Source organism: Hermetia illucens, chromosome 5 (assembly GCF_905115235.1).
Source record: "Hermetia illucens chromosome 5, iHerIll2.2.curated.20191125, whole genome shotgun sequence".
Classification (NCBI taxonomy): Eukaryota; Metazoa; Arthropoda; class Insecta; order Diptera; family Stratiomyidae; genus Hermetia; species Hermetia illucens.
The window spans coordinates 55,101,627-55,120,343 of NC_051853.1; the positions used below are offsets into that span (position 1 = coordinate 55,101,627).

General features: G+C 43.3%; 1 protein-coding gene across 1 annotated transcript; it reads right to left on the reverse strand.

Moving 5' to 3' along the window:
• Positions 1-9,755: 9,755 nt before the first annotated feature.
• Positions 9,756-10,822, reverse strand: LOC119657743. Its single transcript, XM_038064787.1, has 2 exons — positions 10,376-10,822; positions 9,756-10,320 (listed from the first exon to the last, which is right to left on the reverse strand). Exons 1-2 carry the CDS (start codon positions 10,702-10,704, stop codon positions 9,891-9,893), a joined length of 759 nt encoding a protein of 252 aa, XP_037920715.1. The 5' UTR covers positions 10,705-10,822; the 3' UTR covers positions 9,756-9,890.
• Positions 10,823-18,717: the final 7,895 nt, after the last annotated feature.

Genomic DNA, 18,717 nt, shown 5'->3' on the forward strand with positions numbered 1-18,717 from the left:
ACTGTTGGTTATAACTGGAACTACATAGCCGCAATGGAATTGTGTAAAAGGGAAGTAAGAATACAGGTAAACTGAATTTGGTACCGGTTCAACCAGAACAAGGACATTTACGATAAGATATTTCCAGCAATCCAGTAAGATTTCATATATACTTTCGTGGTATTTAGAATCGTGACGAAACAGAACAATCAAGTAGTAACCAGTGGCGTCATATATACTTTGATCCCTTAGCTCCTTGGAAAGTACCCTGAAAATAAAAATATAAAAAAGGCAATCAGTCAAAGCGGGTGTCATTTGTTAATGCTTTGGCACACCGCATCTTTCTCAATAATGAGGAGCTACCAGTTCTATACCAGCTTCCTCAAAATCCTACTCAAGCTGCTTAAAAACAACATCGAATGATTTGAAGAAAATGCACTGGATGGCTTTGAGGACGTAATAATAAGACCGACATCTCATTTTTCTACTCCCCGAATCCTTTCCAATATTCACTAATGAAAAGTATCAGTAAACAAAATGGACCTGATCAGTTTGAAAGCACAGTTCGTAATTCCATTCAATCCCAGGATCTAATTATCCCCAAAACATATGTATGTCTCATCTTCGATAACTGTTGACTTGGCTTATCCAGAAGACATCCGTTTGTAGCATTCCTTAAGGAAGGACGTTTCAATTTTTTGGTTTCCTAAGTAACTCCGCATCTCGCTAGAGGAGGTACTGCTCTTGCATCTTCTCCATGCTCGTTCCATTTCGCTTAATACCTCCATTAAACATTGATCGATTGAATGTTGGATCACATGGAGGGAGAGAATAGTATCACGCCATGAAATAACTCCAGGAGGGTAGACACGTTCGAACTCAAAGACGAAAGGTCTACGACACATGATGTACCCTTGTTGAAAAAAAAACATTGATATGATCATACAGCTATCGGCACAAGATACATACACACTCAATGACTCAAGGTCTCAATGATAAGCCTTATCACTGCTGCTTATGATAACTCAACTCTCAAAAGAAAAGTCGCCACCAAGTTATGGTATCCTCAATATATTCAACAGATGTTTGTTTCCCTTCCACTGAAACGTCATGTTGATAAGTAAAGATGGAGAAGGTATTTAGTTGCGTCAGCATAAAATCCTCTCAATAAGTTGAGTATAATGAGAAAACTGCCTGAGGGATTTATCAAAGCTGAGGCAATAAGTATTACAAGAGACCTATGGCCAAATCCTTAAGGTTTCTAATAAGTGCGATCTACAAATAATGCAATCTAAGGGATGGTCCGAAAGTCAGGGCAGCTAGACATATATAGCCATTCAAGAACTACCTAAAGGGCTACGCCTTATTTTATGAAAGCCAGAAAGCACACCGGAGAATAAAGGATGATGCTCTTTAATTAACCTAACGTCATAAGTGCCTCTTGAAAGAAGGAGAAGGAAAAGAATGGTCTAAGATGTGAGTAAACGTTACACCCGCAACAGCAGAAATTGAAGAGGTAGACGGAACTATTGGTGAAAGCAGGAATTGAGATGTGATTTGGCCTCTGAATGTCAAAATTGAGTGTATCTTAAGGCGAGCACCCTGGGTCACTCGAAGAGCCCTCTTCAAGCAGCTAGTTGCCAAATACCCAGGAATAACTCGAAATTATCTGCCCACATATTGAAAATAATGAGGATCTAAGATTGGATGACATTCCGAAAAAAGTTTTCAAACTAACTGGTTGAAAAATTCTGGGAGCGAAAACATAAGAATCCTGGAGATTCCTTTTAAGCTTGCTCAGTACAGTCCCTTAACCGTTTCTCCCTTTGCGATTTCACAGAAAGGTTCTTACGTACGGAACGGCATTCCTATTCTCATTCTGACTCATTGCCTTCTAACTCAATATGACCCGGAACTCTTGGTACCCAGACCTCATTGTACAAGCCAAGGGTATTTAATTTATCAAGTTATCCCGATACTAATCTGGAGTTCACTTCGTTAGATCTGAGTATAGTTCGCTTTAAGGTTGAAATAGGCCCAACTAACTATGGCACGTATCTCAGACAGAATATGGTATGCTCACTATTTGGTTCAAAGTATTATTTCCTTCTACCAATGACCCATGGGCTCGTTTCTTCTTTTGTAAAAGACCCGCTTGTAATCAGCAACGGTTTAAGCCATAGATCACTGCCACGATCTCCTAGTCCGCCCTGTTCCATTCTCCATCATTTTTCAATTCTCTTATGAAACTTCATTGTCATGGTACCTGGTACTGATAATTCAGGAAAGAATGCCAATCCTTTTCCAATTTAGGCCACTCTCCGCATCGCAATTTCTCCCGCCATTCTGAAGATGGCCCCTAACGCCATTCTTATATACGAAGATGAAGCAGAAGTAATTCCAGAAGGACTCCTGCCGTTGGGCATATTTTCATAGCCTCAGTGATGCGCTCAAAAACCAGTCTTTGAAGTTTGCATAGCTATTGAATTCTTTTGTTGAGTTTGGTTCTGTCAGCGGTATCCAATCTCCTAGGTGGAACTGGAAAGGGCTAGGACGCGACTAGCACGATCCGCATCCTACAAAGAAATATGCACCGGAATGCAACCGCTCACGAGTTGCTAATCAATGAACTACACCGTAACAAAGATCCATCTTCCTGGCATCTCAACTTACCTGGTACCGCTGCTATCTAGAAACGGAACGGCACCGGAATTCGGGTTATTATCAAGGACGGAGGACAATGTGAGACTTTCCACACAGGCTTAATGCTCTGGAGAACGCCGTTTTAAGCACAGAGGAGCGAACCCTAGTAGGCAGTGATTTCAATAATAGCGCCTTTGAATGAGTGGGACATGTCTCACTCCAATTTGAAATGACAGCGAAGATCGGACAGCTCGTTAAAAACACCAGATCCACGCCAACGTGCAGGAGGTACCCAGGCTGTAAAGCAAATATTCCTTTACTTCGGAATCACTGGACTTATGTTACGCATTACATTCGGGTTCTTCTCGTTGCGAAGAAGATTGAGCTCGGCCGGTGGAGGGACCGAATGACGAGGGGTTCTTTAAACTAACAACTCCTCCCACTAATGAAAGGAATTCGGTGACTTGAAAACTCCCTAAGCCGGGCGAGCTACAGTGCTAGCCTCGTCGATCGCACAGTCTGTGCTATTTGCAAAATGACGGTGTCAATTCACTGAAAATTCCTGGACTGCAATGGGCATTGTGGTATGACTTTCTACGCCAAATGTCTGGTGATTCCCCTTGCTTTCCTAGCATTCGGAACATTAGCTATCACTGCAAGACTTGCGGTAGTTGCATCCTATCTGATGCGATTCAATCGCTGCATCAGCACACCGCAACTTTCACGTCGATTCAACATACAGTTTCAAAGTTAACATCTAACTTACTGCCTTAAGCGTAGTCTTGGATTTGGAGACACCCCTGTCTGGCTTTGTATCTAGCCAGCCGACGACAACGGCTAACAATACTGGCACCATATCTAAGTTGCCCCAATTGACTACACTCCCATCTTTATCTAGTATTCACTATTCCAGTGTAACTATGAAAAATCGTACGAGCCCGAGGGTGCCGAGCCAAATTATCCCTGCTTTTCCAAACCTACTATATTTTTTGCTGCATTCTTTTCAACAACAGCCTCAAGGAGAACCATTTTCCCGAGCAATGGAAAGATGCTCTCATCATCTGTATCCACCCACGAAGCGATCGCACTCTTGCTGAGAATTTCTGTCTCATTTCGCTCCTATTCTCCTGTTTCAAAATATCAGAAAGGTATGTCAGCGACTGGTTGTTCGCCCACTCTGGCCGTCTCATAATGAATCAGCAACACCGCTTTGTTAAGTGTAAGTCCACTGCTTCTACCCTGCTCGACATCACCAGCTTCGTGGTCAAATGTCTAAATTTAAATCACATGATTCTCCCTCTATAAGCCTTGTTTCATGAATTGCCTCTTACCTTTCGAACTGATCTTGCCGCGTCTGCTTTAATGGTTGCACATCCCGTCCGTTCTGCCCCTTCTCTGGCATGCCACAGGGCTCTATTCTGGACCCTTTATAATTTTTATTCTCTATCAGTGTCTTCCTCCTCTTTACTCGACCTGTTTGCTCTATGCCGACGACCCTGAGCTGTTTTTCGCCATATGGTCGACTGTGGACTGTGCCTCCCTTCAATCAAGCTTAGATGCTGAAGTTCGCTGGTGTGTATGTGGAATGTGTATGTATTACTCGCTCAAATCCTCACCTACTTCCCTTTCCTACCCTTTGATCGCATATTTCTTATCATATCAGAACTACACACAGGACCCCGGAGCTACCTTCGATAATAAGTTCCGCTTCGACAACCACTGCCTCGAAATCACCAATCATACTTCGCTCCTCCTCTAATTTCGACTCGATCCAACCCATCCTAAGTCTCTTCAACTCCCTCGTAAGAATACCCCTCGAGTACTGCTCCATAATCCTCCGTGACCCTGTCGTAACTGTGATTGTCTTACCCTTGAAAAGGTGCAAGGTGACCCGTTATCTCTTTTTAAGAAAAGCTTTCCTCGTGTGGGCCGTCCCTCCCCCCAACCCAGTCCTACAGCAGCGTAGAACCTGATGGACTGCTCCGTCTTTTATGATATCCCCTGCCGTCCTGCGTCTTATAATTTTACGAAATACTAACATTTTCAATGTGCCCTTTGCCTAGCTCGAAATATCTTTCCATTCCCCGATTTCAAGACTTGGTTGAAGTTATAACGCAAACAGCTTGGTTCCTTAAACTTCTTTTGCTTCAGTAATTAACGTCCTTGCTTGCTTCTCCTTCTGAAGGCAATAAGAAACTGGAGTTTTAATCTGTTTATTGTTTATTAATAAATAAAGAAATAAAGTGTTAAATGGTTCCAGACTAGATCTCAGATGACCAAAAGGGAGGTCTTATGCTGGAACTCAAAATGTCCGAAGAAAGCCACTCTGAAGGCTTCCGCAGCGAAGTTAAAAATTTACTTAGTGAAAGTGCAGCCACCTAGGTGAGATCACTTTTAAGGCTGAACTCCGCACTGCTTTAGGGGAGCAGTTCAAGCTGCACGACTTACAGGAGGCATCCGCTGCAAACCTTAGAAACGCGTATGGAGGTACACAGACGGCGACCACCCGGCTGCCAGCAGAAGCAGCGCGCAAGCGGCTGGATGTCGGGAAGCTCAGTATTGGTTGATATTGATCGGTCTAACCGGTGCAAAGGTTGTGGTGAAACAGGTCACATTGCTCAGGATTGAAACAAAGATCACAAATGTATGTTATGTAATGAAAAGGAGTACCTGAACAACGGGCATATTGCTAAAAACGGCAAGAGTCCCGAGTTCAAAAAGGCGCTAAATACAATTATTGTAGGGTCGCTCAAGATCTGCTCTCGCAGAAAAACCCACGAATCAGAGGTACAAGTGGCTATAATAAGCAAACCCTATAGAAACCCTAACAATAATGTATAGGTAGCCGATCCAACAGGGGACGAGGGGAGGGAGGAGACCTCGTGGGCATGCGGCGATCAAACCATTCAGGAATGTATGAGGCAGTTCACATGTGGATTCGTATAGGCAAAAATAGACGGCATATACGTCTACAGTTGCTATGCCCCTCCAAGCCTAACGTTGGCCAACTTCGAGGACATGCTGAACAGATTGGTTTTGGATGCAAAAGGATGGAAACGAAATGTCATCGCCAGTGATTTCAATGTAAGAGGACGTTATCTCTTGGAGGCTTTCGCGCAATTAGATATCATATTGGCTAAAGATGGTCAGGTTGATACTTACCGGAAAGTGAGGTCCGGTTCGGTTGAGGATTTAACTTTTATTAGGCCTTCACTAGCTCGTGATATGTCGTTGAACGCCAGTGAATAGTACACCCACAGTGATCACCAGGCAATAGTCTTTAACCTGAAGAGCAAATTAAGCGGTTGGAAATTTGCTCGTCCAAAAATGAGGAGAACGTCGGGTTGGTCTGCGAAAGCATTTGCCGAACAAACATTCATTAATGTATGGTTGGACCAGGATCCTATAGACGGAACACCCTTGAAAAGAACCCTCCATATCATGGAGCGTATTGCGAATACATGCGACCCATCGATGCCGAGACGTTATACTTTCCCTAGTAGAACGCCCAACTGCTAGTGGAATAGTGAATTATCAGATCTTCAGTCGGCGTGTCATCAGACCAGGTGAGCGGCTCAGAGAGTAATGGGTAGGAATGACCAGGAGGTGAAACAGTGAACTTATAAGAAAGCCCGAGAAAACCTGAAGGGACTGCTTCAAGCAACTCTGCGCAGAGGTGGACATAGATCCATGGGGAGACGCCTACAGGGTTGTGATGGGAGGATTGTGAGGTCAGGCAGCTCCGCAAATTACATTCCCCGATCTCCTACTGAAAATCGATCAGAGTTAGTTCCCTCAGGAAAGCACAAGGGGTTAGAGTCTACGGACATCTTTAGATGTGGCTGTAATACCCCTAATAACGACGAAAGAAGGACTGGAGATTTGCGGGAGGCTAGGAGACAACAAAGCGCCTGGCCTCGACGGCATACCAAACAAAGCCCTTAAGTTGGCCCGTGGATGAAACAAAGGTTAGTGTTATTGAATATACCTGGTGAGCCTCCTGCTGAACCATCTTCCTAAAGACCTATATGTCTATTTGACACTATGGGGAAAATGTTGTAGCCAATAATCTACAACAGATTGCTCCCGGGGTAGACAGTCTAGGAGGGTTATCAGACCGACAATTCGACTTCTGTATGGTCAGATCAACAGTCGATACCACCAACCGGTCACTGGCTTAGCTGAAAATACCATGCATGGAAGGGATGGCACTAGCAAGACGTGCAAAATGCATTCAAGTCTGCCAATTGGAACCTTATAATGAGGTCATTGGCAGCGATTGGTGTACCCAGTTAGTTTAAACTGCGCTAGTCGACAACTATTTAACAGATAGAAGGCTTTGGTAGGACACAGACAATCGAACCAAAGAATACATTGTATCCGAGGGTGTTCCGAAGAGCTCTGTGCTGGGACCGCTTTTATGGAACATCATGTAAAATGATGTCTTTACGCGCCAGTTGATAGCGAGGCCGCAATAGTGGAATTATATCCATTCAAGGCAATTACTAGTATAACGAATTGGCAGAAAGGTATAGGTCTTGCACTCGCGGAGGCTAAAACCCGAAACTTGTCACGAAACGATATAAGAAAACTACTGTCCATATCAGAATAGGGAAGCATATCATCACTTCCAAGCCAGCAATTAAATACCTTGGAGTGATGATAGATGCGACGTTGAATTTCAAGCAGCACTTACAAAATGTTTGCACCAAGGCGTCCAATGACAACATGCCCCTGGCAAGGATGATTCCAAATGCTGGGGGTTCGCGATGCACTCGCAGACTGCTTACAACTAGAATGATGAGCTGTATACTGCTTTACGCAGCGCAAATTTGATCAACTGCATTGTATACCGCAAAGGATAAGCACGTTGTATAGAAATACCACCCTAAGAGTGTGCCGTGTTTAAAGAATCATCTTAGACGAAGCGGCCTATGTAGTAGCCGGAATAATGCGGATCGACATTTTGACCGACAAAATGTCACGTATCTATGATGGAACCGATTCTTCCTCGGATCGACAAGTCAAAAACGCCGAAAGGGAGGAATCGTTAAAGAGGTGGCAACAATGGTGGGAACAGGCAAAAAAAGGGCCATGGACCCACAGATTGATTCTCATCATCAAGGTGTGGACGCAAAGAACGCATGGTCAGAAAAACTATGATCTCATGCAGATTCTCACGGGACATAGCGGGCACCGTAAATACCTCTATAGATTTAAACTCGTCAGCTCACCCAACTGTCCCAGCTGCGACAATATTCCGGAGGACCCGGAGCATGTTTTCTTCCATTATCCTAGATTCGCTGAGGAAAGTAATAGTCTATGGGAGGAGCAGTAGCACCGGAAAATATAATGGGGAAAATGCTTGCATGCCATCAGAGCTGGAATGCCCTGGGCGACATGCTAGGGTGGATTCAGCGAATGTTGAGTGAGGCAGAGGAGGCGGGAAAGGTGGGTTGCGAATGCAATCGATGGGCGAAGGGAAAGGCTAGAGCCATGTCCACCCTGTGACGAAATACTTTGAGGTGGTTCCGCGGGAAAGAGGACAGGTGTTAGTGGGTGGTTTTAGTGGGTAATAATCCCACGCGCTGGAACGTGTGTACCAGCGTCTTTGGAAGATTTCCTCCCCCGGAAAAAAAGGCAGACAGACAGACAGACGGACAGACATATATGGACTCGATTCTAATAAGGTTTTGTTTCACACAAAACCTTAAAAAAAACAGTGATCAAGCTCACACTACCTAGCGAATAATACTATGACAGTCTTGGTTGGTTTGATCCTCAACCCCGTTCTCCTACACCAGATGCTAGTAAGTCCCAATTGGATTCTTTCACATCGCGTTGTTAAGTACAGCCATCAACTGATACTGGGCAGTTTCAGGCGAGGTTAAGTTATTGTTCCTTTTAGAACGCAATGGATCGGAGCCTATGATTATAAAAAAGGGAAAAAAAGCGTGGAATGTCAAGAACCGCTCCCATCTGTTTAATTGGCTAACATTGGCTTAGGGTCTTCTTTCTATGGCGCCGAACGTACCCAGGCTGTCTGCCAGTGGGTTGACTTCATATAGGTCAACAAGAACCGAATCGAAGGTGTTGTCAACCAGCCGTCGCGAGTCACGATCGGGAAGGTATTAGGAAATTGTTGGTTATCCTCCTGGGAAGCTGAGATGGTGGTTTTTGATTGGGATGTTATAAATAAAGTGACTAATATTAAGGTCCGTTAGCTAAACTGATTTTGAGACTCCAAACGACAACCACTTTGTCGAGTCAATAAACGAGTTCTCCCCCGCCAGGAGGAAATTCAATAGTCCAAACACTGCTATTTGAAAAAAAGTTCTTTGAAGATGCGGAACATTAAATAAATTGAAATGGAAAAATTTTAGATTGAAAAATTTTAATAATTGATACAGTAAATGAATCTCTACTGCAAATAAATTTGAATCTAGATAGATCTAGATAGGTAGATAACTCACCGAAATGCTAAGTACGAGTCTACCAGGATAATATTATTAACTCTTAGACTGGTGGAGTTCATATAACCACCATCCTCCAGATACCACGTGATGCAATCCACCTCGCGCAGAGCCTTCGTTAAAACATCCCTCTGACGCATATTCGTTGTCCTTCCTATTGCGATATTAGAAATATACATAACATTTCCCCTATAAAAATTTTCAATGATGAAAACGATGGCCTCCTTTATGGCGTCACTCTCCTCTAGGCTCATCCGGTCATTACGCGCTAATGCGTAGCTTTGATAACTTAATGTAATTAACACCAAACAAACAAGATTATTACGGGGATGCGTTTTCAACACCATAGCGAAGTTTAACAACATTCACCGACTGCAATCGAGAAACTAGCGCCGCATTTAGTAAGCTATAAAGGGATGGAAATGCTTCAGGTTTTTTTTATAAAGGGACATGCAAATAGGACATTATTGCTGCCTTATATGAAGACCAAAGTGCCCTTTTAACTGTAGGTAGCAATTAAGGAAGGTCTCGTGGCAATTTGATGTTCCTATTGTTACCTTTTCGCTGGAATTTTCAGAATACAAAACAACATACTATATAACATCATCGAAAAATACATTTATCAAAGCGAACGTACACACGAAGAAACAGAAAATAATGTGCATTTTTGAATAAATATAAATTATTAAGGATGCGCTGGATTTCGCACTCTACCCCAATATTCACCATGTAAATCATGGTCAAGGATTACTAGCGAATTCAAGCGAATCAATATGAACTTCTAACATTGCACTTTTAGAAAAACATCCTTTGAATTGCAAGTTCTCCCGCAAAGCACGCAACCGCTGCCAACGCACCATCCAAAAGTATATAAAAAATGCCAGCCAGATCTTTCCATCGCAGTCTAAAAGGGTGTGAAAAGTCATGATTCCTTGGACTGGTTATATCTCGTATCCATTTCTCCAAAAGTCCTGAACCCCCGATTGCCAGCAAGTCTCTTGTAAATATCTCCTTCAAATGCGAATTTTTTCGAAGAACGAGCATGGATCGCCCGAGAATCCTTAGATCCTTAGCGTAGAGAGTGCTTTTCATAGTTAAGTCCTTTTTCTGACGTTTCAAGTCGAAGAGATTAATATTCAACTTAGATGTTATCACGGTTCCTTTATAGTTGCTGTCGTCTAATTTACCCAACATTTCGTCCGCGGTTTTATTGGTGCATGCTAACCTGCAGTGAAGACGACTTTAGAAGGACAATTACAAATCAAAAAGTGAAAGGTTACCTTTTTACTAACATGTCCCCCTTAATTTTTTCACAATACTGACTTTCCGCGAAAACTGGGTATCCACTTTTTTCAATTTTCTCATAAGTATCCAACGCCCAATATTTTGTATCGACCCTCATGATATCGAACTGTTTCCCAACATAAGCATTTCGGATAACAAAGGATAAAAGTATCCAATACAACACTAAGGTCCTTGCAAAGTTGCGTTTTGGTACGCGGGGTATACCCCCTCCCAATCCGCTGGAGACCAAATTCATTACTGGATTTCTCACCGAGGCTCCAATAACAAAATTTCTTAGAGTGGGCGCTGCATATTGTAATACCATAATAACAAGGACTGCAAGTAAAAATGTGAAGGCTATTAGCGTCCATAGCAAAGTTCCAAATGGTAAAAAAATTTGTCCATAGCTGCCATAGCGAGGTTTACGAGGTATCGCAATTACAAAGTCCCGAAATAAGTGGAAATTTAAAACACTAAAATAGTCGGCACCATATCTTGGTGATGGCACGTATCCACCTGCGCCTAGGGAGGCATTATTCAAAAGAATCTAAAATAAAAAAAAAGAAAGTTAATTGATGAAACTTGTGATGACAATCAGTGGCATAATTCCAAGCTACGTATCTATCTGACGCAAAATATGGCCGAGGTGGGAAAAAATTCTTGCGAGCCGTATTTGGTACCATGATTCAATTCAAACCAAACGCAAACGACTCTCTCTCGAAGATGAAAAAGCAACATAATTAGCGGTGACAAGGTCACAAGGTGACAGTAGGCGCCATGCTTCCAACATCTACCAAATGCCGATTTAAAATCAGCGACCGCAGATGTAATCATCACAGATGATCCAGGTAAAGAGCCCACAACGACAAAAACTATAATCAAGCCCTTTTGACGTTGAAACTTAACCAGAGACTTTGGAACGCTGAATTGCTGAAGGTTAATATGTAGTAATATCTGCAATGAAGCTCTACTCTCTAGTCTACTCAAAAACTAAGGCGATTATTCAATTTGCAAACAAGTCGGAATACCGGAAGTAGGACGCTTCATATAAAGGCTTTGTGATCATCTTATGTGAAAAACTTCCTACGAACATTTTCCTGTTCGTTGATAGCCACAGATTCAGAGCGGGGCTGAGAGGAGTGGAATGAAAAGGACCTCGTTAAATACCAGGTGGTTGCTGAGGAATATAACATTAAAAGCCTGGCAGACGAACAGAAGGCGAAGCCCACCGCTCTCAAAGGCAATCAATCTTAAACCGAAATCGAACAAAAACAGAAGCGGAGCAGAGTGTGCAACAGCTTGAACGCCAAGCAACCTCTGCATACAGGTAAGCTCTGCATACAGCAACCGCCAACCGGCGAGCCACGAATTACGAAAACTCCAGTGACATCGCCAGAAGGGATGGCAATTCCCTAGCGGCAAACTAGCGCTGGAGGGGTGGACCAGTGCTGAGGCCAGGCTGCTGGAAATGGTCGCCGGCCATCAAGAGGCGGTGCTGGTTGGACTATTGTCGGAACATTGAAAGCACCAGCGAATCTGCAAAACTCAGTAAGATTCTGTCCAAGGAACATTGAAGCCCACCCTTCTTAAAAAGTCGGAAGGTTCCTGGACGGAATTTTCTGGTGAAACCTTGGAGCTGTTAGTTCGGACGCACTTTCCCGCCAGCGAGAAGGACTGTCAGTCAGAGCCTTACACGGCAGCCACTTGACAAGAGCTGTGAACAGAGGCACGTCCAGGGGTGGCGCCGTCTCTTCGATGCTTTGGTTAATAGTGGTGGACGAATTTTGCGAATATTGGACAGGAGCGAGGTAAAGGTAGTGGTGTATGCCGGGATGTTTCCCTCCATTATGAGCCAGTGTCCTCCGCCGACACAAGAACTAAAGGATCTGGTAGTGTATGCAGAATCAAGTGCGCTTGAACTTTTGCTAGGTTGGGATGCGAATGATCGGCAATCTTAGAGAAGAGAAGCTGTTTGATTTTGTCACTTCAGCTGATCTGATGACCGCGAATGTAGGGTGCCTTCCTACGTTCGTGGGTCAAAGAAGAAGTTAAGTAATTGACCTAACATTCTGCTCTTCAAAGTTGTTAGAGTGGATTGGAAACTGGCGATTGCTAGATAAAGTCTCACTCTCTGCTCGCCGTTACCTAGCATTTTGTCTGACTATTACAGACGAACAACCAAAGACGGAATCCTAGGAAAATGGATTGGACAAAGTTCAATGAACTTCTCGGCGACAAAGTGGAGCTCCCTAGGCGAATAGGACACCTTTGACGATAGAAGATTAATTGGAAACTCTGAATCACACACTTTTAGATTGCTTTGAAGAGGCTTGTCCTATTTGCTGAGGCCAACGTGGTAAAACGATAACTGCAAGGACTCAGGAAATCAACCAAACAACTTCTAAATCGTGCTTGAAAAAGCAATGGAGATGAAGACTGGTTAAACTTCCGGAACTCATGACGTGAAGATAAGAGGCTCGTAAAACGTTCGAAACGAGACTCTTTTAGAGCATACTGCGAGGAATTGGAAGATGAAAGGGAGAGTTGCAGGCTGTGCAGAGTCCTTATCAAGGATGAGTCGGTCACGTTGGATTCTCTCAGAAATGGATGGTAGTTCCACGAACTCCGGAGTTGTGTCTATACAGACTCTCTTGGAAGTACACCACCCGGGGGAACAGAACTCAGAAGTGGAAAGAAGAGAATTGCGGTTTCTGCCAATCCTTCAACCCGAAGATGATGCAAAAGAAATTGGGGCTATGCAAGAGCGGTTGTTACTAATGAAAAGACGAGAGCTGCTATACTGTCATTTGAACACTTCAAAGCACCTGGCATGGTTACCATCTACCCAGTGATGCTGAAGGACGGTATAGAGCAGTTAGATCAACTTCTAAGAAATATTTTTCAAAGATGTCTTACTCTGGGCTATGTGCCTCCCTCTTGGCAGAAGGTGAAGATAATCTTCATACCCAAGCCTGGGAAAAATGAGTATTCAAAATCCAAAGAACTTCAGGCAAATCAGCTTAACATCATTTTCGCTGAAATGTCTGGAGAGAATGGTTGAGCACTACATTCGAGAGAAGGCGCTAAGGACGCACCCGCTAAATGAAAACCAACATGCTTACCAACGTAGAAAGTCCTGTGTCTTTGATTTCAAAAATAGAGGACGCAATTCTGAAAGGTGAGTACGCGATGAAGGTGTCCGTGGCCATTGAAGAGTCTCTCAGGGTGAAGTGTGTACGATCCTAAGGACGGCAACCTGAATGATTTAGGGCGTTGAGTAGTACTTTAATAATTTCATAAATGGTTCAGGAATGTAGAAACCAATTGAACTCTGTTTCTAGTTTCAATACGTTGGAATTACTCTGGATACCAGATGTGGTGTAGAGGAAGATGAAATCTCGAATGCGTTAGCAAAAGAGGCTTCAACTTTCCCCATCCCCATACTTCTATCAAAAACTGAGAACAAGTTTCCCATAATGACAGGTGGCGGAGCTTTAATGCTGCTAGACATACCAAACTTTTCCTGTCAGAACCAAACAAACATACTGCAAAGTTTCTACTGTCGAAAAGCAGGAAGACTTGCAGAAGTATTGCGGGCGGTCTGACTGGCCATAATTCACTTGCTGGGCATATGTTCAGAATAGGAATTATCCAAGATGGTACATGTCCATCCTCTAATGGGGAAGCAGACTCCACGGAACATTTTCCATGTGAGTACCCCGCCTATCACCGCATCAGAAATCAGATTTTTCGTGATGATGTGTTCCATCACATCCACTAACGGAAATCCTGCGATACATAAACGAATCCAGGATATTCCATTAGACAGGGCAATCGAGAACAATGCACTATTAAGGTCTGAGGGCTCAGAGGCTTTGCTGCTCCTCCACCTCAAACATACACACACACATGAGCTTGCGGACTCGACACAAATCCAACTGAAACGGAACTAGTGCTACTCAACATCAAGACACGGATACCCGAATTCCACCTACCGCGGCAGAACGAACCAAGGTTAGTTCTTTTCTCCAATGTAAAGTTTCCGTGTATAATCGTCCATCCAAAGCTGAATTGCAGGTTAAACATAGAACTGAGGGGCCTATACAGCCTTCTACGCATACAAGAGAACCTTTGCAAAAATGGGGTCTCCAGCCGAGAATGGTTCTCTGGATGTACACAGCTGCCCCATCCTAACATGCGACTCTTATGGTGGCTAGCTTTGAGCAAAAAGTACAATAGAACGAAGCTTACCATGGCCCAAAGAATCGCGTGCGCCGGTGCTACCAGAACTCTCCAGTTCTGACCGGCAGATGCTCTCAATGCCTTCCCCTACATCTCCATATGAAATACGCGTACTGGGCCGTCTGACTCCATCAGTCCGGATGGTGGACAGCGAAGCCCTACGGCCATAGTAACATCCTAGACGAAGTACCTCGGGAAATCTGGGAATTTCCAACCACACCGGCGCATCAAAGGTGGTCTGTGGAGTCGGTGCCTAGTTTCCACGAATATACACTATGTATACCAGTCGTATGGTCTTCCAGGTTTCGTCTTGTATTCCAAGCGGAATTATTCGCGATAGTGCAAGTCTGTCAGGCTGACAATGATCCGAGCCTCCGATAGTCGAACAGCCATTAACACCTTGTGCTGAGCGACGACATCCACCACGCTGATGGGGTTGTGTAGAAACGTGCTTAACAGTCTGGTTGGCCTGCTAAAGATCAACCTCATATGAGTACCCAGTCATAGGAAAATAGAAAGGAATGAGTGGGCCGACGGACTGGCTAGTCGAGGCTCTGCTCTTGGAGAAACCAACTCGCACCACTAAGCAGCCGCGGACTTCAGATGACAAAGGTCCACCTTCTAAGCCAAATTAAGGAGGATTTGACCGCTTATAGCAAAACCCGATCGCGAGAGCTCTAATGCCAGACGAGTGGAAATGCAAAGAAGATTGCAGCGACCTGAACACTGGCTCATGGAGGATCATGCGCAGACTCAACAACCCTTGCAATTCGCATTGTCGAAGCTGCGGATAAGTTGGGGGGGCCTCAGGCATTTCTTTTCCGATTTCCCAACTCTAGCTAGAATCAGACTACGGACACTAGGTGAACCATTCTTTGAAAATTTCACAGAGATTTCTAGCTGCAGGGTTAGAGTGCTGCTTTCCTTAGTGAATGCTACGAGTTGGCTCTGAAGATCGGAGCCAGCTGGACTATGCCTCATACCTTTCATAAGAGCGTCGGAATCTTAGGAGTTTATGGCATTAAAACGGCGCAGTACAGTGCTTATTGAGCTCTTTCGAGCGGCCGTAGGTACCTACCTACGTACCATCTTCATCCTAAACAAATCTTTTCTATTAACGCATACTGATGTGTACATAAATATACGCACATACCTATATAAATTGGCAGCTCGCATATCGATCGTTTGTCGTCATCGGCCTACACCATCGACATGAACCACAAAAACAAGAATATCACTAAGAGCCCCCAGTCAAAGTATCCTGGAATGTATATCGAAAGTTCGTTACTATCATCAACACCACCGTAGTCCAGCTCGACATCCCCTTCTGGCGCATATCCAAAGACCACATCTGTTTAACTAACTTTCAGTCCCCGCTATGATTCATCCAGGCGCTAGACTCGAGTTCCGACCATTACTGCGAATTAACTTATCCAGACACGTAATCTGACAGGATTCATGAATTCATTGCTGAAAGTTAAGTACATTACGCCTTTCTGCTGTTCACAAGCGAGTTCGTCCCGTCGTGATCGGTTGCTCCATTTTGTTCTATGAAAGACCTGATCTGGATGAGGCCGCGAGGCTTCAGATCCACATGTAGGGTATTAAGCCACCGTTGTTTTGGCCGGCTTTTGGGTCGCTTACCATCGACCTCGATGTTCAAACCAATCTTGGCAAGTGAATTTTCCTTAGCGCGATATTCTTATTTCTAATGTGATCAAAGCGGATAACGCGACTAGTCCAACACAACATCTTCGTCTTCATTACCGCAAGACGCAGTTCACTGTCTTTCATAGTCGGTCAACATTTCGAACTAGAGAGGGAGACAAGACGGACCACACTGTCGTAAAGTATAGATTTGAGACATTCGTTGATACGTCGATCAGAAAGAACACCAGTTGTGGAATGCCGCTTCATCCAGGTTATGCTAATGTGGGCAGCGATTTCATAACGCAGTTCTGCATTGGCTGATATGATTGAGCCGAGATTGGGATGGATAGTATCTGTTTCATGAGGATCGGTTGACAAAAATTATGTTTTATTTATGTTGCATGAGGCGATTATTCCATTTTTGGACAAATTGCTCAAGATTATTTTTACTAATAGACGACAGGAAAACATCATCTGTATAAAGCAGTGTATAGGGCGCTGGACGTTGGATGTCCCGTATGACAGTGTCCATAACAAGAATAAAGAGGATTGGTGAGAGGGCGGCGCTTTGTTGGGGAATTCCAACAGAAACCAAAGCAGTTTTAATACACCCGCTACATTTCGAACTATACTTTTCGGATGGTGGTAGGCAAATTTAGCACAGCGCACAAAGGAAAATTTCGGTCAATCAAAAGATCACTTTAAAAATTGAGGAGCTCTTTCAACGAGGTATCCAAAAATTACCAAAAAGACCGTAATAATTAACGATGACAAATACTATTGTCATATATCGCCCACCTAGAATAAATGCTCAAAATCCAAGCTATTCAAATGAATAAAACAATACACAGAAATACAATACTTACTGCAGTAGCCAGTCCGGGTTGCGCCTTTCTCTCCTGGGGCTCTTGCAGGTAATCAACGGTTTGCATCGAAACAATGTCCATTGTGAAATTTCGTAGTTCAGCAATGGATTTCAAAGCATTTCCTTCAATTCCATCTAGCGTAATTCCTTGATCCCCATTCAGTTTTACCGACATAAATGGAGGATTGTGAACGATCAGCATTCTGAGAGGACAACCATTAAAATTTGTCAGTTTCTGAGGAAAAGGGTCAAGTGACTTGGAAAACACTCCTCTTTCCTGGTTAAAGCTGTTTATTTGCCTTACACCCAAATTAGAACAGTTCTGTGCAATCGAATATGGAAAGAAAGAAAACATCGGAATGCGACTACGTCCTGGTTGAAGGTGAACCACTAATACAGCCAACACATTAAAAGCAAATATCAGATAGAAGACCTCTTCTATGTCACTTTCCGCACCACTATACACAACAATGTACATCCCATTTTGTCGGTACCTACTCAAGGGACTCCACTTCAAAATATCACGAATGGAGTCCAAATTATGTACAATTAAAATGCTACGTAATCGCTCCCAATCCTCACATCCTGGCACTGAAACAGTTTGAATACTAACTTTCATACGGGGCTTCATTTTAAGAAGGATACTTTCAGCGATCACCATGTTCTTGAAATATTGTTCTCCAGGATCAGAACCAACGTTTATCATAATGAAAGGATAGTGGTGTAACGCGAAGTGAGTTTCGATGATAGGTACTATAAAATCCGCATTTGATGGGTCCTTGAATGGAATTAACTTCAGATTTACTGACGTGGCTTGAATAGATCCTCGAAGAAAGATCCAAAAAAGAAGAACAATTTTATTATAAAGCATTTTAACCAAATAATGAACAAGACCGATATACATAGACTACCAACTAAGTTACTCCTTAATGCAGGACACCTTTGAAGCTGAACTTTTTTTTAACTTTCCTACATAATGGATTTTATATTAAGTCATTAGAAAGCATATGTAACTATGCCTCCTGTTCACTCGTTAGGCCTCCATTTCTAATAATTGCAAAGGAGAGATGCTTACCATGTACTAATGCTATCCTGGCGGAATTACCATAAAAGCAGTCATTTATCTATTGTCCTAATTCTACGTGGTATGTTCAATGTGCCAGAACATTTACTTTACAATTCGATATACGATCTGCAAACTGTATTTTATCAAATCCAAAATAAATTATTTGCAAATAAAGTTTAGATTTTATTTCTCTTTCCGGTTAACATCCACTTATGAAAGAATTGGAACTTAATCGTCTATGCGATGGGGGAACCCAACCTCGGGATGCCGTAAAGTCAATGTACCTCAGAACCTGAATGAGTTATTAAGTTTCTTCGCCTTAATCTATAAAAATTGGACAGATGGATATGAAGTGCAGAACCACCTCCTCCTCTTCTTCATATTGTCTGTTCATATTCCACTCACAACCCCATTTTTCCTGGAGGCAAAGCCTGGTTGGAATCTCAGCAATGAATGTCCTCAAGAGGCAATAAAAATAGTTCCTAGCTATCCGAGGTTTTCCATTCCCTCTTTCG

Coding starts and splice junctions, on each gene's coding strand:
- LOC119657743 (XM_038064787.1), bottom strand. CDS start 10,704: ATGGTATTACAATATGCAGCGCCCACTCTAAGAAATTTTGTTATTGGA. Junction 10,321..10,375: donor GGGGACATGTTAGTAAAAAG/GTAACCTTTCAC, acceptor TCTTCACTGCAG/GTTAGCATGCACCAATAAAA.